General features: G+C 36.8%; 2 protein-coding genes across 2 annotated transcripts in view; one reads left to right on the forward strand and one right to left on the reverse strand.

Annotated features, from left to right (window-relative positions):
• The window catches only part of mrpl13 (mitochondrial ribosomal protein L13), a 237,122-nt gene that overhangs the window by 30,800 nt on the left and 178,740 nt on the right, over positions 1 to 27,582 (reverse strand). The window lies entirely within an intron of this gene.
• On the forward strand, positions 16 to 27,480 carry mtbp (MDM2 binding protein). Its single transcript, XM_067449028.1, has 22 exons — positions 16 to 184; positions 290 to 370; positions 466 to 539; positions 1,233 to 1,375; positions 2,654 to 2,712; positions 2,885 to 3,026; positions 3,164 to 3,278; positions 6,661 to 6,783; positions 9,229 to 9,323; positions 10,631 to 10,697; positions 10,891 to 11,008; positions 11,217 to 11,387; positions 14,541 to 14,654; positions 15,156 to 15,323; positions 15,976 to 16,063; positions 16,275 to 16,433; positions 18,175 to 18,270; positions 18,378 to 18,629; positions 22,964 to 23,153; positions 24,147 to 24,260; positions 25,216 to 25,281; positions 25,451 to 27,480. Exons 1-22 carry the CDS (start codon positions 124 to 126, stop codon positions 25,487 to 25,489), a joined length of 2,535 nt encoding a protein of 844 aa, XP_067305129.1. The 5' UTR covers positions 16 to 123; the 3' UTR covers positions 25,490 to 27,480.

The following is a 27,582-nucleotide window of genomic DNA, read 5'->3' on the forward strand; positions in this document are numbered from 1 at the left end:
TCATCGTAGCATCTCGAAACGTCCGTGTTGTCGTAAACGCGCGTAAATTTGTTTTCGTATTGAAGTCTGTTACGTCCTGTAACAAATCAACATTATTTTACATGAACACGGCAGCATACAGTCATGGACAGATACGTGCTGGTTGTTATAATCAACCTAGAGCCGAAGAGAGATTCTTTCAACGGTAAGAGGCTTTATTGACGATGAAATGTCAAATCAGAACTACGTTATTTTCAAATGTTCAGCTTTGACTCTATTGATGCATTGACACGTGTTGATTTTATTGTAGGGGTTGATGAAACCAAAAAGGTGTTTGATAACCTCAAAAATATTTCTGGCTCGAGTTCAACACGAGTTCCTCTCTTTCCAGGTAACGTAGGTTTATTAATTACAACCTCATTTGCCACTCAATTTTCACCTGTTTTAGTGTGTAGTTTGATTTTGTGTTTGTTTCAATCTATTTAGCCTGCTCTCTGAGTGGTAGTCCTGCTCCTCAGAGATGGTACTTTGCCATTCAAGCCAGTTATGGTACAACTCAGGTAATAGAATATTGATAATTACTTTTTTCAAGTGTTATTAATTGGATGGGACAAACGTAGATTGCAAAGTGATAATCATGCATGTGTTAAGGGATAATGTAGTATAGTGTAGGGGTTTCTCAAACTGGGGTCCAGGGAACCTTAGGGGACTGCAAGGAAATTTTGTTTAAAAGTGTAATATAGGGAAATGATGTATAAGGATTTTCGACTGGCCAATTTTAAAGTACAAAAAATAACATGTATTGCAATTGTTCAAACATTAAGAATGTTATGTACACAAACTCATATTAACATTTTTACTGAGTTTTTTTCTTCATCTAGATGAATTGGCCACCAAAAATGTCATGCATTTGAGTTTTTGCAAAAGATAATCATACATTTTGGTTTTTTAATTGAATAATTATATTTAATTAAATAAAACTGATAAAAATGTTATGAAAATACCAGTTTTAACTGAAAAAAATGCAATTGGTCACATATTGACCCATATATAAAAATACGCTTAAGATAAATTGATTAAACTAAGATTGACAACCCTAGTCTTTATACATGAAAATACATCATTTAGAATGGGGTCTCTTCCATGAGGAAGATCATATTTGGGTGTCCATGGCATCTAAAAGATTAAAAATCAATGGTATAGTCATAGTGCATCCAGTTCCCCGCACACACCTCTTTACTGTGTTTTTCCAGTGGTGCAGCTCGGAGTGGGAAGAACTGTGTTCCCAGCGCAGTGACAGTGAGGAATCAGAGCCATCTTCTGTAGACAGCTGCATCGCAGCCCTTCAGGAGCAAGAGGAACAGAGCATGCTCACAGAGAACCCGTCCCACGCAGAGTGAGAGTTCAGATTGATATTGTCGTCCATAATTAGGGTTGGGTATCATACTTTTAAAACGGTACCGGTGCCTGAATCGATACCTTTAAAAAAAAGATCCACAAAACAACGATGAATGACATTGAATAATGGCTTTTTATGGATTTTTTTATTCTTTAAATAGAACAATTTATTAAAAGTTTAAAGTATACTTAATTATACAAATAGATACAAAACACAATTTACTTAAATTCACAGTAAACAAAGTCACCTAACCCAACTACAATAGGCCTAATTTAACACTAAATAACAGCACTAATATTAGTGATATTACAGCACTAATAACAGCAGTCTGTAGTCTTAGTCTGCTACAAACCAGCTTCAGTTCAGCATTATTTTTGCAGCAATATGATCATATTCTCTGGCTAAATATTTTAGAACGTATACCCTTATTTTTCAATGGGAACGCGTCGTGCTTCTTACATGACACACAGCAGCTGCAAAAGCGCATATGACAGCTCAGCTCAGCTGTAACAGTTTATTTAGTTTTTTTCTTTTTTATTCAAAATAATCAAAAACTTGTTATCTAGTATGTCATGAGCGATCTGATATTCTGATTTTCAAATATGTGTAAGTGAATCTGTTTCGTCATAATGAACATTATGTTAGTTGATCTATAGTGTGCGATGGGCGCCGCAATGTTACTTTGAGCCTCAGAGAATTAGATCTGTCGGATTTCCATCACGTAAATTCATCCTTGTCTCTCGAAATACATGGAAGTAAGTGACCGGTGAACTCGGAGAAGAATAGAGTAAACTATATAGTAACTTATATAATGTGTTTCTGATTATCACAGTCAAATTATAACGGTCAGAAATGATTGTTATTGCCCCTTCCATAGACATCACCGTGTTTTTGTTGCTACTTATGTGCATTTAAATGTTTGAAACCTAAAATAAACATATTGTGGTTGAAAACACTGAATAGTTGTGATATGTGACGAGCGCGTGTCTCTGGCTCAGTGCAAGCCAAAGTGAGAACGCACGTTTGATGGCATCGAAATGAGGAACCGAAATCTGCATTCTGATTCGGTCTGGTACATACCAGTTGTATAAGTATACAACTTTTTGGGTTTCGGTACCCAACCCTACCCATAATATATCAAACAACCTTATAGGACCAAAGAATTTCACTCATAATTTGATGGCAATCATGAGCTGATAATTGAATCACTTTCCTTGATGCCTTAATTTAATCTGTTTTTTTATTTATTTAAATGATGATTGAATATCATGGTAGACTCTTTGAAGAGGCGGCTGAAGGTCTTCATCAATTAGCAGACAAACTTCCTCATCCAGGTACTATTTTTAACATTAAATGGTTTATAAAGGCATTATAAAGTTATTATAATGATAGTTTCTATATTCTGTCTTGCAGTATCTTTTTGTCATGTTACTGATGTTACACCATAGAGATTCTTTTAGCGAGTTTTTATTGTATTGATGATGTAATGTTTGTTCATGATGACAGGGAAGTCTTTGCTGGATGTGATTGTGCTATGTGTGGGCGAGGAGGCGGGGTTAAAGGATATGTTGCCTGTGATTGGCTCTTTGAAGCACATGAGGGCGTGGCATTCTGCACAGATGATCATGGTCACTGAGCACAGTGCAGGGTAAAATCTAATACTCTCGAGTAATATTCCTTATCACTGTTGTTTTTTGTTTTTTTTAGAAATACTAGGCTGTTCTCTATATGTATGAGGTTTCTTTTTTATAATGTCTCTGTTTGTCTTATTTCTGCACTGTTAAGGTGGCGGAAAGCAGCCATGTATCTGGACGCCCGCTTATGTTCTCCATCAGTGATTGACAGCTGTGTGGATGGGAGGGAAATTTGGAGAGGTGGACTCCACATTAGAGAGAAAAAGGTACTTTATACTAGTGTTAATTTTTGTCTACTATTTTTTTAAATTTAGTCTCAGTCTTAGTCCTGTGTCAAATGTGCTTTTTAGTTTTTATCATATTTAGTCAACCTTGTCCTGTTTTTGTTTAGTCGCCTAAATGTCTGATTATTTTAGTCTAGTTTTCATCAATGAAAAACGTAGTCACATTTTTGTAATGCTGCATTGATAATCCTGATTATGTTCAAAATTATATTCACAATGATTGTTGTCATTTGAGAAATGTAATTTTACATTCCATCGTAATTGTTGCGCACTCAAAAAAATCACCTAAAATCGAGAAAAAGTCGACCCATAGCCTATGGTTTATTTTACTATATAATAATAATTTCATCTAGTTTAATAATTTATTATAGGCTATTTGTGACCCTGTCTGTGAAACCCCGGCTAAAGTCGGAAAATTTAATTATGAGATTTTGATCGTCAAAGTGCCATAGCCATAAAAATGACGCAAATAGGTAATTTGTGTTTATTGGTGTAAATGATAAATTATAGCAAGGGGTTTGAGATACAATACTCAATTTTTTATTCGTAACATTATAAATACTGAAATTAGTGATTTTATTGACACTACACTTTATACTTTTGCACAAAACAAATATCAGATGCGGGCTCCCTAAACGTCGATTTTAATCATCTCAGGGGGTTTTCTTCACAACAACACCAGCTGATTCGTATGATAGATCGGTTCAGGAACTTTTTTTTTACCATTAGGAAGAGAAAGACATTAATTCCCATAAATGTGTCATATATCACTGAAAATGGGAGAATCTCAGCTTTAATGTGGTATATGGCTCATATTCAGGATAATTATGCATCAAATGTGTTGCAGTTTTAAAAATAAGCTTGTGTTTACATTGGAATTTCTCAAAAACATGATTTTCTGAGCCCGAAATTCAGCAAATCTTTAACATAGCCATACTCAATTAATATAAGAGCTATCAAGGTTATATTTTAACAGAATGTTCTTTACATTATGTTGGATGATTTTATGTAGAAAACAGTGAATCACAAAAAATTACTTTAGGAGGGTTTTCACAGACAGGGTCACATTTATCATATAGGCCTAATGGAAAAAAAAGAAACTTCTAAAAAATTAAAACACTGAAATTCCACATGACTTAAATGTTTTTATATTAAAACAACAGAAAAAGGACTTCAGTGTCACACAGAGGTTGCGTAAGTGCAGTTATTTAGCAAACACAATCGTAAAAAGTCGAGGGATCCATGATTGGATTTATTAGAGTTCATCAATCAAGGTTTGATGGCAGATTTAGTTGCACAAATAGGACAAGCTGCCCGTGAGTCATGAGAGAACACAGACTGACTGAATGATGCTTTTATTAAGCAGAAAATCTCAAATGAAGATTGTTAAATGCAGCTTACTTGTTTATTGGGGTTTTTAGATCATCCACATGAGAAAGAGAGCTCACGTGCACATGGTTGCCAGATTGCAAAGTTGTCAATGAACAATAAAAAACAATTTTTTTAAACGAAATAAACACTAGTTGCCACGACAGAGGAATTTTGAACTTCGATGCGATAACTTGAAAAATATTGCTTTTTTTAAAACCATGGGGAAAACTGCCATGTATACTGCCATATAGATATTTTTTATTATTATATCTTTGATAATTTAGGTAATTTTGTTGCAATAGCTTTCACACAGCACGGGGAGGCTTTATATGAAGCTTTGAATTAACAAAAAAAAGCCAACTATATATTTACTTCTTTTTAGCCTCAACCAATAATGTGCTAAAGCTACACAAGGACCGCCCCCCTCATTTCCATGTTGCACATGGAAAATAAAAATAAACGAATGAATCAATCAATCAATCAATCAATCAATCAATCAATCAATAAATGTAAAAATAAATAAATGTGGGAATAAATAAATGTAAAAAAATAAACGAACGCATGAATGAATGAATAAATAAATAAATAAATAAATAAATCTTAAAATGAATTGCCAAATAAATAAAAGTTAAATTTTTTTTTTTATATAAAAGCAGATAATAATAAAGTAAGGGAAGGATAATACAGCCTTTTATTTGATTAAAAATGTATCATCTTTTTTTATCAAGTCGTTTATTCCGTTATTTATTTTCCTAATATCACATTTATCAATTTATCTTTTTATAAATGTACATATGTTTATATTTATTTATTTATTCATTTATTTACTTATTCATTCATTTATATATTTTTAATTTATACAGGGACAGGGTATATTGGGTATATCCTCCATATTCCATATGTATTGGGGGAAAAAAATTCAATGACCAAAAACTGTGTTTGGTTACCCATATTCTTCAAAATATCTTTTTTTTTTTGTTCAACAGAAAAACATAATTATATTAGTTATTTTTCTATAAAGTTTTAAATATGGATATTTTTCTTACACAAATGGATCGATTCGCATCAAAAGGCCTTTATTAACCTCCAAGAGACATGTGAAGCAGTTTTATGATGGATAGATGCACTTTTATGGACAAAAACAGAATTAAAACAAACAACCATGCACTGCTATTAGAAAGCTTGGAAGAGCCAGGACATTTTTAATATAACTCTTATTATATTCGTCTGAAACGAGAATGTCATATACACTTAGAATGATTTGAGGGTGAGTAAATCGTGGGGTCATTCTAATTTTTCGGTGAACTATTCCTTTAACTAAAAAAAAAAAAAAACATAAAATACACGGGTCATGAAATTAATAGAACCAAAGTAAAATGAGTTCTGTCCAGCAGAGGGCAAACACTTGCAAGAAATAGTCTGTGAGAGAACAGAAACTCCTACTGATTTCTGAAACCATAAAGACAAAGATGGAAAGACTTAGTAAGTGTGGCCAATTTAAAGAAAACATTTTGATTCAGGGAAATTCTAAGCCGGGAAATTTTGTGTCTAAGCGGGAAGAGAGCTGTTATACAGCAGTGTGTGTGCTTTGGTTAAGGATAGACATCAGGACCAGGAAAGATCTGAAGCTCTTGTTCTTCTGGGCCTGGCTGAAGGGAATTATGGGCTTTAATGCAGGAAATAAACCTAATTCTGTACAAAGACTATTCATGTTCAGGGTTTTGAGTTTCCAGTTCAGTCATTTTGGATTGTGGCTGCTGGCTGGTCAGTGTTACTCTGATATCTAAAATCTCCATTAGCTCATGTTTTTGCATTTTCTTAGACTGAAACGTGAAGAATTTTGTCTATTGCAAGAAAGTGCTTGAACAAAAGTTAGTTTTTGTCACACTTGTGTTGTAGAAACAGGACAAGTATTATTGAAGTATAGACTCTTCTGAGTAACACTTGTAAATCTCTCTTCAGCTCATTTTAAATGACTTTGTGTTATTCTTAGTTTGTCTCTGAGCTGAAGTTTGAGGGATTCTGTCTGAGAGCTCAGAGGAGAAATCACTGGAGTGATGCACTGTATCCTCACACAGACCCACAATGCCACACTGATCATAAACTGCAGCATGAGGTGAGCAGCTTCATCTTTCATTTGAATGGATTCTTGCAATTAATAAGTTTTTGTTTTTTTCAGAATGCATAAAATGTCTGTATTTGACACTAATTCTAACATTAGTAATATTTCATAATTTACAATACCCACCAAACAGTTCTAAAAAGTAGGGACAGCATGCTGGGCCTCTATTAGACCAATTGTCACTATATCTCATTGATAATACATAAATATTTTTTCTTGGTAAATATTGTAGTGACCTATGCTGAGGTTGTTCAAATGTATTTATTATAGTCTTAGAAAAATTATTAAGAATAGGTTTTAAAAAGTTTTAATTATATCATATGTACTTTGATTGTATCATTAACAACCAAAATTGTGTTCATGAATTTATAACTGTCAGATACATTTTACTGTAGCAGTAGCTTTTATTGTAAGGTAGATTTTTTTGATAAATATTTCAAAATATTGTTTTTATTTGCAGTTCAATTAAAAATCTGAACTAATAGTGGACATAACCAGGAGGGGGTTCCTTTCTTTTGAGCCAATAACTAAAGCCAATAACTAAATAATAGAAAATAATAATGTCAAACAAATTAAACGTATTGTTTGTGAATCACATTTGTGACTCTTCAGGTGGCACATTCTGAGTCAGTACTACCCTGACTCAGAATGTGCCACTGAAAATGGGAGTGAGCTCTCATATGAAGCTTTTAAAATTTAATATCAAACAGTCCTACTGAAGTGTTTCACAGGATGACTGAAATGCATTTGTAGCTCTGCGAAAGAGGCGCTCTAAAGTTTTATATTTGCCCTTTTCTCTCTCTCTCTCTCTCTCTCTCTCTCTCTCTCTCTCTCTCTCTCTCTCTCTCTCTCTCTCTCTCTCTCTCTCTCTCTCTCTCTCTCTCTGCATCTCTTACACACTTGTTCTGTCATAAAAGTGAAAGTGTGGAATGTAATTGTAATGGGTTTTCCACTGTAGATTAATCACATTGGCATTAATTGGGACTTCAGCCCCTCCAATGGAGCCAATTGCACCCCACAGTCTGTTTACACAGGGCCAGACTCACTGCCTCTATGGTGATTAGTACTTTTAACTTTTTTTCTTTTGCGCCCACAGTACTTATGAGCCTTATTAATGCTATGAGCACCACAGTCAATGTAAAAATACTGTTCTCTCCTGTATCAGAGGAAGTAAGACATAACCTCCCATCTGCCACCACAACCGCACGTCTGATGAAAGATGACAGCACTGGACATTTATTAAGAGCTGTTCCAGTAATTACAAACACTTAAAACTGTAATGTGAATCGGATCTTCTGAACCTCTTCCTTTTTATAACAGAAACCGAAAAATAGATAATTCCACTTAGGGGTGGGCAATATGACCATAATTCAACAAAAACTGTTAAAGGATATTGTAGTAATGACAAGTTTTTGGATAATGTAGTGAATTAAAAACGTAACAAATGATGTACTTCATCTCATTTAATTACTTTCTCATTTTATGTGCTGACCAAATTTGTTTTATAAATAAGTCAGCAGTAAAACTAATTAATAAAATGGATTCTGAGCCAAGTTCAAATGCATTATAAAATAACTCACTATTAATACAGCGAGTTGTGATGCTGCTTGGGTGTCATAAAAAACAAAACAGTTTTGGGTTAACACTTTTTTTTTTTTTTGGAACACATAAAAGTAGTCCCGCAAATATATCTACCATGGTAGGCTTTTTTAAACTTGTTCATAATTGTTAACATGATGTTATCATTATCTTCCTTATCATTTCACAAGAGTATTATTTAGACTACTTAAAATGTAGCTTTAAACTAATTTCACCATGTTGCATCGCACTCATCTTTTCTGTGGACCCAGAACTACTGAATAATGGAGCAGATCTTTCAGATTGACTTCCTCTTTCTTTGCTCGGCTTCTCTTGTATAGAAGCTGAAAGAGCTGATAAAGAGTTGGAAATCTTGCCAACTCCCTCTCAGCCTCTCATTTTCCAGCCCAAAAGCTCTGGGTTAGTCCTGCTTGAACACAAAGCTGATTTTGTTTCAACACTCGGGGGCACAAGCGCCCAGCGGCCCCAAAACAGCTTTAACTGTTACTCTCCTAATGGCAAATAAACCGTAAAGAGACGTTTTTGTTTCTTCTCATTTGCCAGCTGCTGTCACAGCCAGTAACACTTTAATCTGTTGGTCACACAACCCTTTGCTTTTCTGAAACTGCTTGGTCATCTAATATCTTCCTTTGGTTCTCTTCCTTTCTGCTTTTAAAGGGAACAAAAAAATTATTGTTTTGAATAATGCATTACTGAACTGACAGAATCTCAAGTCCCTAGCACAATTAGATTTCTTTTTAAACTGTGACTCTGCAACTTTCAAAACCACAAAATGTTAATTTCTCTCTGAACATAAATATTTTACGACTGTAGTTGCATTTGCTTGTTTTTGTGTTTTAGGTTTTTCAGTGTTACCAGCCTTTGTTGGAACTGATTCAGCTGGTCAGAGTCAGAGACCTCCCGATTCTCCTCCATTCCAGCACAGAGTTTGAACTGTATCTTTCCCAAAAGACACAATACTCCAAAAGTATCAATTTTAGTGCATTTTATTTATCCATGAAACGTGCAGTCTATTGGAGGATGCAAATGTGGCACTTCTCAAAATGATCTCTTACCAAGACACACAGCTCTAAATTCACATAAGGCATACACATATATAGGTTAATTCAAATGACTGTATTTGTTTCTCTCAAAAATACATCCAAAAAAAGGACACAAGTTTGCCTCTTTTTGAATAAATAGCCAGTAATATTTCTTTATTAGAGGTGGTGCCTGTATATGGTACTGCATGATTTATTCCATTGTATGCTATATAAGAATTTGGTTGATTTTCGGAAAGCCTTAAAAATTAATGATGCATAATAATGTATTTCACATTATGCATTTTATCCCAAGCATCTTAAGTATAGAAAATATCGTTCAAATGTGAGGGGTTAGTATATTTAATATAATTTATTCAGAAAGGATGCAATTGATCAAAAGTGACAGTAAAGATATTTATAATGTTACAACAGATTTCTATTTCAAATACTTTCACTGAAAGAATCTTGAAAAAAATGCATCATGGTTTCCACAAAAAATATTAAATGTTTAGTTTATTCAAAACTTAAAATTCTGTCATTAGTTGTTCTAAGACCTAAGACCTTGAAAAATGAAGATATTTTTAATAAAAATCAGAGAGCTTTCTGAACCACCCATAGGCAGCAACGTCATAGCAACTTTCAAGGTCCAGAAAGGTAATAAATCATTGTTAAAATAGTCCATGTGGCTACAGTGGATCAACGTTCATTATGTGAAGTGATGAGAATACTAAATACAGTGCAGCGCTACTGAGTTCACAGAAAATATTCTCGTATTCATAAAATTAAGTTTGATCCACTGTAGTCACATGGACTATTTTAACAATGTCTTTACAACCTTTCTGGACCTTGAAATTGGCAATGACATTGCTACCTATGGGTGTTTTAGAAAGCTCTCTGATTTAAAATGTTTTCCTTCATTTCTGTTCCGAAAATAAACGTAGTCCTGCACGTTTGGAACAACATGAGGGTGAGTAATTAATGACAGAATTTTCATTTTTAGGTGAACTAACACTTTAAGCAGCACAGCCGTTTTGATCATTGATAATGAGAAATTAACTATTTACTAATTGTACCAAGTTTCTCTGAATGTCACACAGTGAACTCTGCACTCAGAGCTAAAGATTTTGCTGAGACGGCATGTTCCCCATGACTGTTTATACTGTAAACTGTGCCTTCGTTTTCCTTTGTGTATTGTTTCACACCTTGATGTGCTTCTACAGTGGATTGGCTTCTAAATCTGTCAAAGCTAAGCTACTCTTGGATCAACTGTGCACACTGCGTGGAGAGGTAGGCTGTCTCCAATACGATTATCACCAATTACTGTCTTCAGGCCAGATATTTACTATCCCCGACTGAGATGCAGCCAAAGCTGTCAAAGTCCATTGAGACTGATGGTCGGATATTGATAACTTGCAGTCAACAGCATATTTCCCATAGCTGGAACACTGGGGTGACTAATGAGAAGTGTTTCCTGTTGCAGGTGGGAGCTTTGTTTTCTCTGTCCTGCGTGATAAGCACTGAAACTTTCCCAGCAGCCTCCCAGCTAAGCTCCTGTAAATGGAGAGACTTCATGTCCAAACGTCCCAAGGACTTACCTGGTATGAGCAATGTTTGATAACAAAAAAAAGCCTTAAACTTTTTTTCTGAAGGCTCTTAATATGTATAATTGTACCATGCATATGTAAAAGTGCCACCCAGCGCTTACATCACATGTTGTTAAATTATATGCTGACATTTATATGGTACAGTTCCCTACTTTTATTTCTGTGTATTTACTAGTGTGCTAATAACTATTTTTCCTTCCAGTGCCTGATGTGGAGGTAAAAGGTGAGAGAGGCCATTACCTCTTCTTGGTGCAGGGGGGGGAGTCTGGAGGCTGCACAGCGCGAATGATACACACGGCCAATCAGATCAATGGAGCAGCTGCCCTGGCAACATTTAATGCCCTCATCAGGAAAAAAGTTCCACCTTCCTCAGGTATGATTACCAATCATTTAAGCCAATGTCAGCATGAATATTCAGAAATGCAACAGTATGTCTTTGGGCATAGTTATAAATCAATATGTACTCTTGATTGAGAGAACTAATATGGTTCTTCTAAAGTAAATTTGACCCCGTGGCGTTCAAGAACCACATTTATTAGAGTCAAATTAAATCCATACAAGAGTCTCAGCTACCACAGCAGCAGCTGAGGCAACCTGGACGTCACCAAGATGACACAGAGGAGACATTATACTCCACTAAGACCAGAACTGCAGTTAATAAATGTAGAACACATATATTTTTCTCATTTATATGATTTTTTTTTTTTAAACACTGGATTGGAAAGAACACAGCCAGACTTATAGCATTGTTTATAAACCACCGCCTTCCTGTAAAAAGCAACAGGTTGGTATGTAAGGCTTCAGACCGTATCAAGTTAAACACTTCAAGTCCATTTTTTTTTTTTTTGATAGAGCAAACTGAGGACATTTAATCCTGGACAAATTTACAAATGAACAAACATGGAATATGATAGATGTAGGACATTTTTGATATGCCTGTTTCCTCACAATATATGTTTTCCCCTTACTTTTTCCCACTTTCTCTTTTACAATATAATGAATGTAAAACCTTTTTGGCTATTTTATGTAAAGTATCATTCTTGCACTGCCGTGTCTTCTCATTGATTAACATATATTTGTAACCCGTGTTATCAGGTGGTTTGTGGTTCACTACTAGTCTTAATAGCTCTTCGTACAGCGAGAATGGCTGTATTTAAGCCCACCGCTGGAGACCTTTGTTGGGGTAAATTACTGCTCTTGAGATCACAGAATGCGTGGGTTTGCTCAGTGCCTCCTGTGGAGCTCAGAAACTTGCACCAGATCCATAATTCAACCAGGCTTAATAACTAAAAGCTACAGATTTTAGGCGAGTGGTTATTTTTTTATGCCCAACACAGCAATTCAGCATTGGGACTACTTTGTTTGTCCAAGCAATAGAAACTATTTTAAGAAAAAAAAAAGATTGGATGTTCAGATAATACAAGAACTTTGAGAGATTGCATTTTTATGAGCACCCCAGGAAACCCCTCAGGTATATGTGCTCTCTGAATAGATAAAGAGGTGCTTGATACCTGGGTGGTTTCTATAAGCAGCTTGCCACAAGTCAGTCAGATTAAAATATTATCAGTGCTTTTGGGGGTAATTTTTAGGTCTCAGTTCCATTTAAGAATGTATTAAGCATCTTAGAGTGGCAATAAAAGTGTTATAAGTTAACCAAAAATTTACCACTTTACAAATTGTATGTTTAAAAAATAAGCTAATACATAATTTGCAGCCTCTGTCCCTGGTTAGGCTCTTAAGTTGGAAATTTTACTTTCAGGTCTATACTTAAAAGTGGGACTGTCAGTTAAAATCATAGACTGAGTAAGATAAATTGTTGGAAAACAATGGACATACTGTCCGTGACGTCACCCATTAGCCTAGAAATCTAGACGCACCCTAGCGGCAGCAAATTTAATCTGCCTGCTAGTGTAGTCTAGCAACTCTCAATACCCTTCTGAGCTGTATTCGCCTAACTCTTGCCGGGCCAATCACATCGTGTATAGAGTCGGTGGGCGGGGCTATAATGACGACGGCCAAGTTGCGTTTGCGTGCTTTTAGTAAACACAGAAACTGGCGAACGCCGGCGGTCTTTCGAATCAGCTTTGACCGCGACTCTGGAAGACTCGGAGTTAAGCTTTTCTCTGAGAAAAGAACAAAGAACGGCACTGAAGTCATTCTTAAGAAGGGAAGATGTGTTCAGAGTTTTGCTGACCGGATACGGCGAATGTTTAATCTGTCAACTATCTCCGCTTCACCTTCGTTGCTCTGGTTGGTGTACCGCTATCCTATCGCGTGCAGAGGGAGTTTGAAAGACAACCGTTTATTCCGCCCCTCCGATTGAGCCCTGTCAATGGTGAGTTTCCAGACCAAACATCTTGATGTGGGTCTGGCTTGTCAGGCTAATCAACCATAGGATTCTGAAGATAATTTTTGAAGCCCAAACTGGGCAGAGCTGGCTGTTGCCATCTTGGCACCATACGTCATTTCCAGATAAACAAAAAAGAGGTGGGATGTGGGTGGAGCTGAGGTGCCTGGTTGCTGAAACCATGCCTGCCTAGCTAGACCATAGCGGCAATCCACCTTTCACTCAAGTGGCCCTGCCTTCAACTATCCGGAACTTAAAGGGTTAAAAAAGTTATTTAAAAAGAAAAGTGTTTATTCACACCAAGTGCAAATAGGTAGTCCTGGTGTCAACTACAGAGGACGTATCATAACACATAACATATTAATAAAATATAATTTTTCACCCAAAAAAAATTATGCTCTACACACATATATATATATATATTACACACATACACACACACACACCCCTAAAGGATTATTAGGAACACCTATTCCATTTCTCCATAAAATGTGTATAAATATATATATGATTCATGAACACTGATAAACTGTACTGATACACTGATAAACATATATACACACACACACATTATATATATATATATATTCTGACCCGAGAATGCAAAAGGTGTATGCAGATTGGGAATAAATTGGGGTTAATCAATTGTAGTCTTAATTGTTCTAATGAATAAGTACAATTTGAAATGAAATCAGTTTACAGTTCCTATACCTGTGTCTTAATCTGGATTGGCATAATGTAAAAAATAAAATAAAAAAATCCTTACCAGCTGTGATTTTGATAAGCATCAGGAGACTTTGGAGATAGTTGGCTTTCTATTTCTGCTGGATCATGCTCAGTACCCTTACCCACAATAAATGTATATTTATACATTAAGGTTATGAAACTGTTTGTGGTTTAAAAGATTAGCATGGCATACTTCAATTTTAGCTCATGTTTAAGTGTCAATAATTATAATGGTTCTTCTAAATAGTAAACACTTTAGTGTACAAATGTGATCAAAACAAATCCTGTACAAAAGAATACCAGCATTTCAGTTCTGAATCTAAAGCGAGAATCTTTAGATTGGACATTTTGGACAAGCTTCTCTCCTGGTTCTTTGCTCTAGACATGATTAACACCTCTCTCAACTCAATCTTCTGCATTCTCAGACTCTCATTCCCTCTTCTTTCTCCACAGAGAGCAGCACTGCCGACTGGCTGCGGTCCCTGCCGTATCTCCATGGAGAGCAGTTTTTGCAGAGGGAGAGAAAGCTGGCCAAGGTGCAGACCCTGGTCCTCAAGGAATGCTGCCGTAAGTGTTTCCCAGGCAACGGAAACCTTTCACCAGGACCTCCAAGTATTCTCACGCTGTTCTTCAGTCACCCCAGAGCAGCACATAGCTAATCATATTCCTCTGGTCACACATTCTCAGTCTCACCTGAGAGCTTTCTGAAAATTAGGAACTCTTTGAAGCGGTAAACAATAGAGGCTTTGTCAGAATCTCGACACCTGCTGTGTTAACAGAGGTTTGATGCATGATAGACTGTGTGATTGATAGAATAATTTTGGTATGTCAGAGCACTGTTATTAGGCTTGTAGCCAATAAATTCACATCAGTTTTAATATCTAACTCCTTTTCTCTGTAGACCCTGCATGCCCTTTAATAAGGCACTTGAGTTGCTCCACGGGGAATGTTATTGTAATAATTCATTTGTAAGTTAGTTGTGTGTTACAACAAAATGAATGACTGTATGGACAGAATGATAGCATCATTACTAAGATACATTTAATGATGGATCTCATCTGTGGCTAGGGCGACGAGAGGAGGTCCAGAAGCCTGCTGCCATTCCTGTAAATGAATTGAAGGCTTTGCTGAGTCTGGCTAGAGAGCAGTACCTTCAGATGCATGACGCCACACTGCCTAAAGCCTCGAAACGCATGCGCCTTGTGGAGAACCAAACTTTATCTTCAAATAAAAGTGGTGAGGGTACTTTAATACAGAGCATTTTACTTTAGGGATGCATCATTTATTAATAATTTTTATGGAGAATGAAGGAACATAATAGTTATATTATGATCAGTAATTGATATGATGTATTATATTATTAAACTCTGGAGGGCAGTGACCCTCCAGGGCTGGATTTAAATGGATAGTTCACCCAAAAAGGAGAAATATCATCATTTACTTTCCCCCTAAAGTTGTTTTAAACCTTTGAGTTTCTTCTGTTGAACACACATAAAAAAAGATATTTTAAAGAATGTATGTAACCAGACAGTTGACGGCACCCATTGACTTCCATAGCAGGAAAAAAAATACTACGGAACTCGGTGGGTGCCATCAACTGTCTATCCCTTTAAGGAAACCTGTGGTGGTATTTCATTATTTTTTGCCTGTGAGTTTTGTTAATTTGACTGCATGTAACCCAGATACCAATGACAGGTAAATATGCAGCAAAATGTCTGAATTTAATTGGAGACACCTTTGTGTATAGGAGGCCCTTATTATTCACTTCCATTATTTTGGCAAAAGTTCATATATTTTGCATACTTGATTTAACATAGTGTTCTTATGAAGATTCACTTTTATTTACTCCACCTGTTGCTCTTTCTAACCATTACATGTTTTTCCAAAGATGTGAAAGAATCTTCTCACACAGAATGGCCAGAGAGGAGTGTCCTACAAAACTACGAGAACATACAGAGAGTCAGACAAAGGTCCAGGTAAACAGTCTTGTACCTTATCACCGCATATGAAAACTCAGAACAATGTTTGCTCACCACATTGAGCCTTGGACTGTTGTCTTAGTTGACGGCTTATTGAATCTCAAAGCAATGTATCAGATGAGGAAATAGTTTGTGCATTTGTTCAGTGGTCTGAAAAGTACATTTGTGGTTGGCTGGTTGGATGAATACATTTCAGTGTCATCCACAGGTGCAGACTGTTCAGCAGTGGTTCCTCTGAGAGTCTGATGGGGCCTAAAGATAGCCAGAGGGGAAGTTCTACACTGCTGGATGCCAGAGAACTGCTCAAACACTTTACCCCTGATGGACTGCCTAGTGGAGAACTACAGCCGCTGCCAGTGCTTAGAGGGTTGGTCTTACATACAGTTTCTGACATGATATCTCTTAATGACTTTTTTCCCAACCTTATTATTACTGCCATTCAGGTCCCTCAAAAAAAGAGGGGGCATGTGTTAGGGCTGCACAGTTAATCGTATTTTAAATGTGATAATGATATCTGCTTCTGCCGATTGATTTCAAATAATCAGGATATTGGCCCGCTCTTTATTTATCCTTAAAACGTGTTTTTTCTTTAGGGTTTGTGTTGATAATGATCCTCCACTACCATTCATGCTTGTGGTTGCCAGATGCGAAGAGCTTAAATCCCCCAAATAGAGCTTTTCTCCTTAAAAAGGATATACTTTCTTCCCAATGTTTTACCTAATATGTGTAATCTGGCAACCCTATGCACGCACTCTCTCTAAATGCGGAAGAAGCGCCAGTGATTTAAAAACAAACGCATGTGCTGGAGTTTAGTGATCTCTCATCGTGCTTCAATGAGTGTCATATAGACAGTTTGTTTCTTCACAAGACACTTGTGCTATTTGTGTGACATTTGCTGCGTCCCAATTCACCTACTTATACTACGTCCTAAAAGTATGTACTCTTTTTGTGAAGAAAAGGTATATACTTTTGAGTGTGTAGCAGAAAAGTATGCAAGCTTCGGGACATACTACTTCGCCATCTTTAACGGACTCTGTCGCTTAGTTACCTGCATCCAGTCACCATTTATCTGCCCTGTCAATCATCGTCAGATTCGTCACACTTCAAATCCTCCACATTCAGTTTAATCTCCTACCGTATCGGAGAGAAATGTAGCCGCTCATTGATCTGCCATGGGTGGGTCTTTGTGGGTCAGAGACTCTCCTCATGTGTTTGCAGTTTAAATATAATGATGCATTAAAAGTTCATGGCCAAACGTGTCATTAAAAAAGTTCACAATGCTGCTGTAGGTGAAATATTATGTGGCCAACACTGAATAAATATATTTTTGTCAGGTTAAATATTGATAGTTGGTCACTCAAACCCCTTTATCTAAACTTTTCTAGTTAACCGTCGGACTCGCACATCCGTCATGTTTGTAGTTTTTTAACGCATTTTGTCTGCGTTTGTAGTTCTTATCGAATCCTCGTCCAACTCGCAATGGGTTGTGGGCAATATCAGCCGTTAGAGTGCCCATCGATCCGCACTTCGAATTCGGACCAGAAATAGTAAACCATCCGGGAATGAACATGCCAAAATCCTGGATAAACATGTTATAATTCCTGGTTTTTATATGCCGTTTAATGATGATCATCATGTTACTTTACATATACATAATACATATGTATGATGTATGTATGTTTATGACTTTAGATTTTTTTTGGGCTGTTAAACAAACTTACCATATGATTTTAGAAGACTTAGGCATGAGTTGTATGGACCACTTTTATGATGATTTTGTTGGTGTTTATTTTGTGATTTGAGCTTGACAGACCTACCTTTATGGAGAACAAAACAAGTAATAATGTATGAAATTATTCAAACATAAAAAATAGAAAATAAATAAATCAAGTTGTAGATGGATGTGTCATATGTGTTTGGACTGGAGGTAATGTACTAGTTATGTACTAGAGCAGAGTATCAAATATAAAGAAGTCTATAAAGAAAAAATAGATTAAGATTTCCAATATAACTTGCCCTCTACCACACAATCTCTAGAAATATGCCTATGTATTTAAACTCCTGAACTGACTGTCTCTGAATGTGGTGTGTTTTTGTTGTTTGTGTAGCGAACATGCATTTCAGTTATCTCCTGACCTCACACCAAGAAAGGTGACCAATCTCACATTCTCAAAGGCTGCTAGATCCCACTACCACGGAATAGAGTAAGCGTGCATATGTGTGTGCATCTACATAAAAAACAATTTAATATCAAATCTATCCTCCCTATTTCCTCCTCCATCTTCTCAAGGATTCTCTGGGTGTGTTTCAGGTTCTGTCGGGATGATTGTAAGGCTCTTGAGCGAGATCGTGGCTTTGTGAAGCTGCAGTCTCGTCTAATAAGATATGAGACCCAGAGTACATGCTGTAAGGAGCCCTGCCCTGTGCCGTTCACCCTCAGCCCTGCACCCTCTCCAGCTGTGCTGTCTGAACCGGGCAGTGTGCCTGATGGTGAAGCTTTTCACAGCGAGCTGCCCCGCGTCAAACGGCATTCCCGTGAAACAGACCTCCAGCATCATAAGAGGTGAGAACTAGTGCTGCAACGACGTGTCGACGTCATCGATTTAGTCGACTACAAAAATGTTGACGCGTCACACTGTTTGTTTACATCTCGCGTAATGCATACAGGGAATGGAGAAACTTGCATTCTATCACAAAAACAGAGACCACTGTTATCAAAAGTATGGGAATACTTTAAACAGAGGACAAATAAAATGGCCCTTTGTTCCCTTTGCAAAACCGATATGGTGTAGGATACCACGGCAGCACAACTGCGATGCGCGAGCACCTCAGAGGAAAACATCTGTGTGCTCTCCGGTGTTACGGTTTAACTGGTTTCCGTGTGATCTGGTGACTAACTTCCTGGTTCAGGTCGGATATTCTTGCGCTTGCGGCATTCTGAAAAGTTGAGATGTTTTTAACTCGATGCGGACGAGCCTGGAAAAAACGAGCGCGTTGCTTCCATTATCCGCTTGTTAAGTAATGACGTAAGGAACTTTTTATTCATATTAAACATCAAACGTTTAAAAAAGTTTAACATTTGAAATACTTACAGTCTGCACAACAGTCTCTGTGCTCACAGCGCCACATACATTAATATTTTAAAGATTTAAAAAAGATGAATCACTCTCTGGCCGTCTGGAATATTGGTGTGGAGAAAAAGGTTATGATTATAGCTTTTTTTGTAGTATTACACCACATTGTGGGTGTATATTAGCATCCTTTGTAGTTTTTCTTGTGGTATATGATCGAGCGTTTGGACCCGGAAGCGCTGCCGCGTGACATCAGCCTTAACAACAGCGCGCTTATCAAGCGCCTACATTGGAAATAATGAACTTGAGCGCGCAAAAGACGTGATTATGTGAACGGCCCCTTAAAAGACAGCGCGCCGCGAGACAACAGTCACAAACCACCGAGATACTCCGAATCAGCTGCAGATCTCTGGAAACTGTGCTAAACCATAGCAGAACCCTGACTACATTTTATGGTTTGTGATGCTAAAGAACATTTCATGACGTCTCAGACAACTGTAAATGTATGGCTACTGTGGTTTAATTATAAACGCTATGATAAACTCATATTTACCATAGTAAAATAATTTTCTTTGCCTCTTTATTATTTTATACTGTAAAAACTTCAACCACATTGGTTGAAAATGATTAAAGGTTGAAATATTATATAAGAAGTTGTACTTATATATTTTTTTGTAAAGTTACCCAAAGGATTCATGAGCTAATTACAAAAAAGAATATTAGATTAATAATTTATTGTACTAAAAATAATCGTTAGATTAGTCGACTAATCGGAAAAATAATCGTTAGATTAGTCGACAGAAAAAATAATCATTAGTTGCAGCTCTAGTGAGAACACAATGCATATATATTCACTAAACTTGACTGTTCTCACAAACCGATCGCAATTTGATGACGTCAGCGCGTGAGGATGCACATGATGCCTGGAGTAGTTGCAAATATATTTAAACGAAAGCTTTGAAGGCCAAAGTGAAGAGGTTCCATGTCAACAGCAGTTGAACATGGGTCAGATGTAATCAATATACAGTAGATTTATACGATGAGCGCATCTGAAAAATAGCGGAGTACGTAGAATGAGCTGATGCAGGAAAAGTGCATAAAATATGTCCTAAACATGATGCATGCTTTATATTAAGGGCTTTAATAAAAACTGCTAAGTTATAGTTTAAAGCAGCTTGCCCTGTCAGATGCTCTGAGAGATAGACTACTTGTGCTGACAGATACCCTAACATAGGTGGTGTTTTCCTTAGTGCAAAACTTACATTTCACAGGTATATTCTCCATCTGTTTGTGACCATTATAATTGGATAATAAAATATAGGCTAATATGCTGTTTTTTTTCATTTAGTGAATTTAAAAACTAAATTATTAATAAGTCATGCCAATTATTATTAAAATAAATACAGTTTTTTTATTTTATTTAAATAGAATACAAATATACAAATAGCCATTTATACAATTTATACAAATAGCCATTCAACCAAAAAATACAGAGGAATGATTTTTTTATCGTATCACCCAGCCCTATTAAAATTAGGGTAGGTAAGAATTGGTTAAAAAACTTTATTTATCAATACGTAATTAAAATGTAAGTACTCTGAAAAAGAAAGTAAAAATTTGAGTGTCTGTAGACCTCTCACGACTGTTTTAGGGTGCTTTCACACCTGCCTCATTTAGTTCGGTTAAATCGTACTAGAGTTCGTTTCCCTCTTTGGTGCGGTTCGTTTGGTCAGGTGTGAAAGCAGCAATCGCACTCGGGTGCGCTCCAAAAGCGGACCAAACAAGCGTACCGAGACCTCCTTGAAGAGGTGGTCTCAGTACGTTTTCAAACAAACTCTGGAGCGGTTCGTTTGTGGTGAGAACGTGATCCGACCTCGAACAGAAACAACTACAAAAGTACTGATCATTTTTGGACTAAACCAGCTGCCGTAGTTAGCTGCGCTGATATTGTGTGCATGACATTATTACCTGATAGATCGTTGGCAATATTTTCGGGAAGATGAGCATGTCAAGAGTTAATAATTAATGCATGCCTCCGCTTGAAGTGACGAGTGATGCGCGCTCGCCGTCTGCAGTGCATTAGAACGTTGTTTTCATGTCGCATCCGCGCTTCAGTATAGAAATGTATTTGCATACTGTGGTAAATACACACTTAGGAGATTATGGCCAGGGACAAAACCAGCCTGCGTAGTCGTCTCTCCATAGTGTTATTATAGTTTGCTGGCTTTGCCTCTTCTGTTGGAATTTTCCCACACGTAAATTCTGACCAATCAAAAAGCAGTTTAGGAAATACGCCATGGCCAATGAGTGATGTGGATGTTGTCACGTGCTTGCGTTTTGGTTCGTTTCAACTGGTTCGGACCAAAGCAATCAGTGTGTTGTGAAAAGGAACCAAAATCGGACCAAATGAACCGAACTAGAGATGTGAAAGCACCCTTAAAGACAGCTCATTATTTCCATTCACTCCACCTACTCCCTTCTGGGCTCTTTCCAAAGCAACACCCCCAAAACACATGAACGCGCCTCACCGACTGCGCTCAGCTGGAAGACGCATTATTGACCTGAGACGAGCGGTGTGCATGTAGTGACATCATGTCAGAATCACATGTAATAAAAAATCAAACGTCGTCTACAGCACCCATGTCATAAAAGTCTTAAAATGCTTGAATTCCATTAAAATATATTTGCATTTTGAATTAATTAGTTCACTCGTTTTGATTGAACAAAAACAAGGGAGTTTTTCCAGTGTGGAACTAATTCTTAGTTCGTGGGAACCTATTCTTAATTCCTGACCACGAGATGTATATTTTTTTTCTTTTTTTTGACCGCATGTCATGTGCGGGGCTCTGTGCAGTGGAATGAATTGGTAAAACGTGAAACGATGTGAAACAATAAGGGTGTTTCAAGGACAGGCTGTTTTAATGAGGTTCTGTCTGTCGATCTTTACATAAGTCTACCCATCGTCACACACCGCTTCTCACCTGTGCTCCATTCAATTAGACAGTCCAACTAATGTTTCTCTAGTTACTCTAATTTTCTGAAGCCATCAGTTCATTGATTTTTTTTTCCTGTGTGGCTCATTCTAGTTCTGCCTGCTCATCATTGCCTTCCTCTGCCCCTCCGTCCCACCACTTTACATGCATTTAAATGCATCATACGTCAGTCACAACCAAATTGAATATAGATCTGCGCTTGATGGCTTTGTCAAAGAGTGAAATGAGCAATGAATGAAAATTACTGAGCAGCGCTGCAAGGAATGTCAAAGTTTCATCATTACCTGCATTTTTAGTTGAAATCACAAAGGCCCTCTCTAAATGTGTTTCAAATTTGGCAGTGATAAATCGCCTAATGTTTGGCCATCTTTGTCACCGCAGAAGCCCAGTGTGCATTAGATGATGTGTTGTCAGGGCATGTGGTTATTGACTTTTTTTTTTATGCTGACCCACTGCAGAACTCCCGGGGCCACATTCATTTTAAGGCCTATCATCATCTCAGACTTTGCTCCGCTCTGAAATTACCACCGCGGTGTCACATCACGGGAGCTAAACGCACAAGCCTGGAAATTTATGTTTAGGCTGATGCTCCCGGAACTGAGCAGTTTCTTATTAAATGACCTTAGAATGAGAGTGCTAGAGCTGAGATCTCCAGAAGAAAAAGAGGTAGAAGTGTGTGCTCCAGTGCTAAAGTAGAGCATAACTTTAAGTCATTTTGATTTAGAGTTTTGATGTAAACAACAAAGTGAGATTGAGGGATTTATGATATCAGAGAAGCAATATCTTACAGCATCCACCTCATCCCCATTGAAATCCTTTTCTGCCGCTCTCAGGTTCTGTAAATCGGAGAGCTCTGAATCTCTGGGCGCAGGTGGCACTCACCGTGCAGTGGGGGCTCTACGGCAGCAGGCGGCCCGCTCCCGCTCGGGTCTCACAAGACGTTCTGCTTCTGTTGCCGACCCCTCACCCAGTCAAAAACCCAGCCAGACCCAGACAGAGTCCCGCTCACAGAAACACAACAGGGTAAGTTCTGAATCTGATTACCAGACCAAAGAAAATTCATACCTTCACATTTCTGCTGAGATTTGGAGTAAAATCTACATTAGCAATTGATTAGGGCTGCACTATATACTGGTACCATTTTGTTTATGAGATTAGATCATTAGATTTTTAGGCCAGTAGATATTGGTTATAAGTAGGGTCAATATTTAATTGTTCATGCTTAATGTTTCCTGTTTTTTATTTTTGGATTACATTTTTCTGTCATTTAATGCTAAATTAAAATAATCCTTAAAAGAAAGATCATTTGAATAACACTATAAAATGTAGTTTTTAGCAAATCTCCAAATTAATTTTATCTTATTTTTTATTTTATTACATATTTAATTTATTTTTTTAAATATATACGGTAGGCATGCCTAAATTCATTTTGTAACATTTAAAAACAATTTATTTTAGTTTTTAGTGTTTTAGTTTTAGACAATATAGAATAGGATTATTAATAAATAATAATTAAATATTTTTTAAATATTAATAAACAAATGATTGGTGAGCATCCCTTTTGGATATTGAAACATGGAAAAATGTGTTCAATATTATTGATAGTGGAAATCATTCCAAATAAGTTTATTTTTCCAGTGACTGACTGACTAGCTGTGCATTATCCTGCTTATACCATTACAACCTGACAAATAAATGTATGGGCATGACATGCTGATTCAAAACTAGTACACCTATGTAGGAAATTGGTTGCCAAGGACAATGGTCAAATATACAGGTTAAGGGTCATTATACCAAAATATCTGCCTGCTAAATCCTGCAATTTGACCAGTTAGAATCGAGTATTCCAGAGAGCCATGTGATTATCCAAAATAACTCTCAACCTATTTAAAACCTTAAATCTTCCTATTCAGTGAATTCACTACTAGTCATCAGCAAATACCAGAGCTTTATGTGAGGTCTGAGTGCAATAGTTACGTGATTGTGCATCGTTCTCACCCAATGTTTCTGCTTCAGATGCTGAGGGAGGTGGTTGCTAAGACGCTCAATAAACACGGGATCAGCAGTGAGCACAAGTGCTTTGAAGCCTGCAGTCAAAGACTGTTTGACATATCAAAGTTTTATCTGAAGGTGGGTATGAATGGCTCTGCCTCTTCCCCTCGCACCCTGCTGTCCTGCCTTTAGGATGTCTTTGAAGCTCTCAAAATATGCTGTGTAAACGCTGCTGATTGATGTTATCTACATCATTTATCCATGACGGGGGAGTAAAACTTAGTTCAAGAGACTTGTCTCGATTCGCTTTGTTCCTCAAGCATTTTGTGAGGGATTTTTTTTTATACTGTTATTCAAGGTTTTTTTTTGCATAAATTTATACATGATGGCTTTACTACTGTACCTTTAAGACCATACCAAAATGTTGTTTGTTAGGATAGGCTAACCTGTACTAACCAGCATCTTGCTGTTTTTCATCAGGACTACACATATCGCTGAATACTGAAAAGACACTGATATACTTTATAAACATGAGAAGCTATGAGCGCTCATGGTTGTGATTTTATAATCAACAATTTTTAAACAATCCATTTTTGATGTTTTGTTACCGTAAATGTTCCGAGTAGAATGAATAGAGCGTCCTATTTAAATATATTAAGAATGCAGTTCATTCTTGTAATTGGTTGCAAAACTGAATTTTCAGCATCACTACTCTGGCCTTTAATATCATATGATCCTTCAAAAATCCTGATTTGGTTAGACTTCAGAAACACATTATCAATGTTGAAAAAGGTTGTTCTTAATATTTTTGGGGAGACCTTGATACATTTTTTACAGGATTGTGTGATGAATAGAAAGAACAGCATTTATTTGAAATAGAAAATTGTTGTAACTATGTAAATATCTTTACTGTTTAACTTAATGCATCCTTGAATGAAAGTATTATTTTCGTTCAAATATCTTACAGACTCCAAACTCTTTAATGGTGGTGTAAGAATGCATACATGTAATAGATTATTAGCAAAACTTAACTTCCACAATGTACTTCATTTAAGCCGTTATGCCTCAGCAACCTGTGTTTGTTCTGCAACAGGATCTGAAAACCTCACGTGGCCTTCATGAGGAAATGAAGAAAGCAGCCAGTAACAATGTCAAACAGGTAAAGCACACACTTCAGTTTAGTGTTATTTTGAGATGCCAGGCATATCGGAGTTGAACATGACAATTTACAAGCATGTTGTTTTATTTTGAGTGATTTTGTTTTTGTAAGATGCCCTTAAAATTGATACAATGTCATATTTTCACACACACGCTCTTCTCATCCACAGGTGATTGATTGGGTTGTGGAGAAATCTTCTAAAAGATGAGCAGAATAATTTTCAGTCAGAAACACTGAAGGTAAACCTGCAGTAAGACGTCATAAGAACAATAAAATATATAGAAAAGGCTTGTAGAAGAGAGCTTCTGATGCTATAGAACCTCTCATAGCATTAATCATGGAAATGTTCCTGACAGGAGGCATGTATATAATCATGTTTTTTTAATGTATTTGTGATTATCATTAATGTATTAAACAAATGTATTTTACTGCTTTTTATGATATGGTGTTTGCTAGAAAAGAAATGTCATGAACTCTCAAACACTAATAAGGCTGCATGTTTTCTGAAAAACACTGTTTTGCATCATGAAAATCAGTCGGAGGGCGTTTCTGACCAGATCACATTTCGGTAATCAGAGTTCACTCAAAACACCACTCGAAGCATGAAACAAGCAACGCATTTAAGTTTCAAAACCTCATCATGCCCTCTGATTACCACATCTTTATGTTTTTTGTTTATTACACACAAGCTGTCAGAGCTAAACCTCCACTGCACAGATCTAGTAGTTCATCCCAAAATTACCGCAGTGTGGGGATCGAAAGGTCACACTGAGCTGAGGTCATAAAGAGTATCTGCTCCCTGGTACTCCTTGCCCAGAGAAGGTTGAGGGTGTCTCGTTTGGCAAAGTCGCCGGACACATTCCAGTCCCACACAGGGCCATTGTTCTCGCTTTCTGGGTGCCCAGAGGGGTGATGGGAAAGAAGGGAGGGGGTTGCACATTACATTGGCAGCCCTGAGAGCCCTCAAAGGCAACATGCAATCTGAACTCGCTTGCTACTTATCAACAGAGCTGCTCTAGTTAATAGGGTGAAACTCAATGTTATGACGGTGAATAATAAAACAGGTTATTTTAATAAGGTTTCTGTTTATTTCCACACATTGATACTCCACTGAATCAATATTTTGACCTGTGGGTAAACTCTATTAAACTGCAAACTTGTTTCCTGACAAGATACTCTTTTCTACCATGTTTAAGCATCTCACTTTGTTCTCCATGCTGAGGTCTTGATATAAAAGGGTTGATATTATGAGGAATCTAATTTTCCGTGATCTTTTCATAAGAGTTCATTGTTCTATGAAAACATGCTGTAATTTTCAGAACTCTAAACTTCCTCCCAGTGACCGTTTATTGAAACTTAACCTGAAAATGAGGAACTAAAAATAATGGTATTATTCCTAAACGGTAGAGGCAATGAGTAAAATACGGAAAAGTCTGTCCATACTTGTATGATTTTGTTCTGCTGAAAAAACGGTATTTTGAAGAATGTTTTTGTCCAAGTCAATGGGGTCCAATTATTTGGATTTGCATTGATCAGTGTTTTGATTGGTTTAAAAGTGAACCACAAAGAGAAATTAAGTAACTCCAGTATACATAAATATACCAGTCAAGTTGTATGTATTAAAGGTGCATTCACATCATGTAAAAATGACAGTAATTACGAGATTCCTGACTTATAAAAAGCGTTTACATCCTAGAACAGCTTGAAAGCTCTGACTTGTACCTCTTGACCACTGCCATGTCATGTGAAAACACTTAAAATGTCTAATGTACCAATAAATAAATTGGGATTTGCATAACTGTATTTTTATTTTATTTTTTATAACAAAATGAATCTGAGCAATTTGAATAAACAGTGTTGGATGTTCCAGTTTGCCATCTAGTAATTACGACATGGCATGAACGCAGTATAACTTCACACTACCTGTATGTCTTTTTGGAGCTTAAAAGTATGAATTAAATTATCCCATAATTTACTCACAATCAAGTCATCCTAGGTGTATATGACATTCTTCTTTCAGACGAACACAATCGGAGTTATATTAAAAATGTCCTGGCTCTTCCATGCTTTATAATGGCAGTGACTGGCAGCCCAAAATTTGATGCTCAAAGTGTATCCATCCATTATAAATGTAATCCACACAGCTCCAGGGGGTTAATAAAGGCCTTCTGATGCGAAACAATGTTTTTTTGTCAGTAAAATATCTAGCTTCCACCATACCGCAGAACTTTCTTAGTGCTTCTCGCAGTTCAAAATGCTTACTCTGTCCAATGTCATCGTCGCGCCTGTTGATTCGCTTCA

This window comes from Pseudorasbora parva, chromosome 7 (genome assembly GCF_024679245.1).
Source record: "Pseudorasbora parva isolate DD20220531a chromosome 7, ASM2467924v1, whole genome shotgun sequence".
NCBI lineage: Eukaryota > Metazoa > Chordata > Actinopteri > Cypriniformes > Gobionidae > Pseudorasbora > Pseudorasbora parva.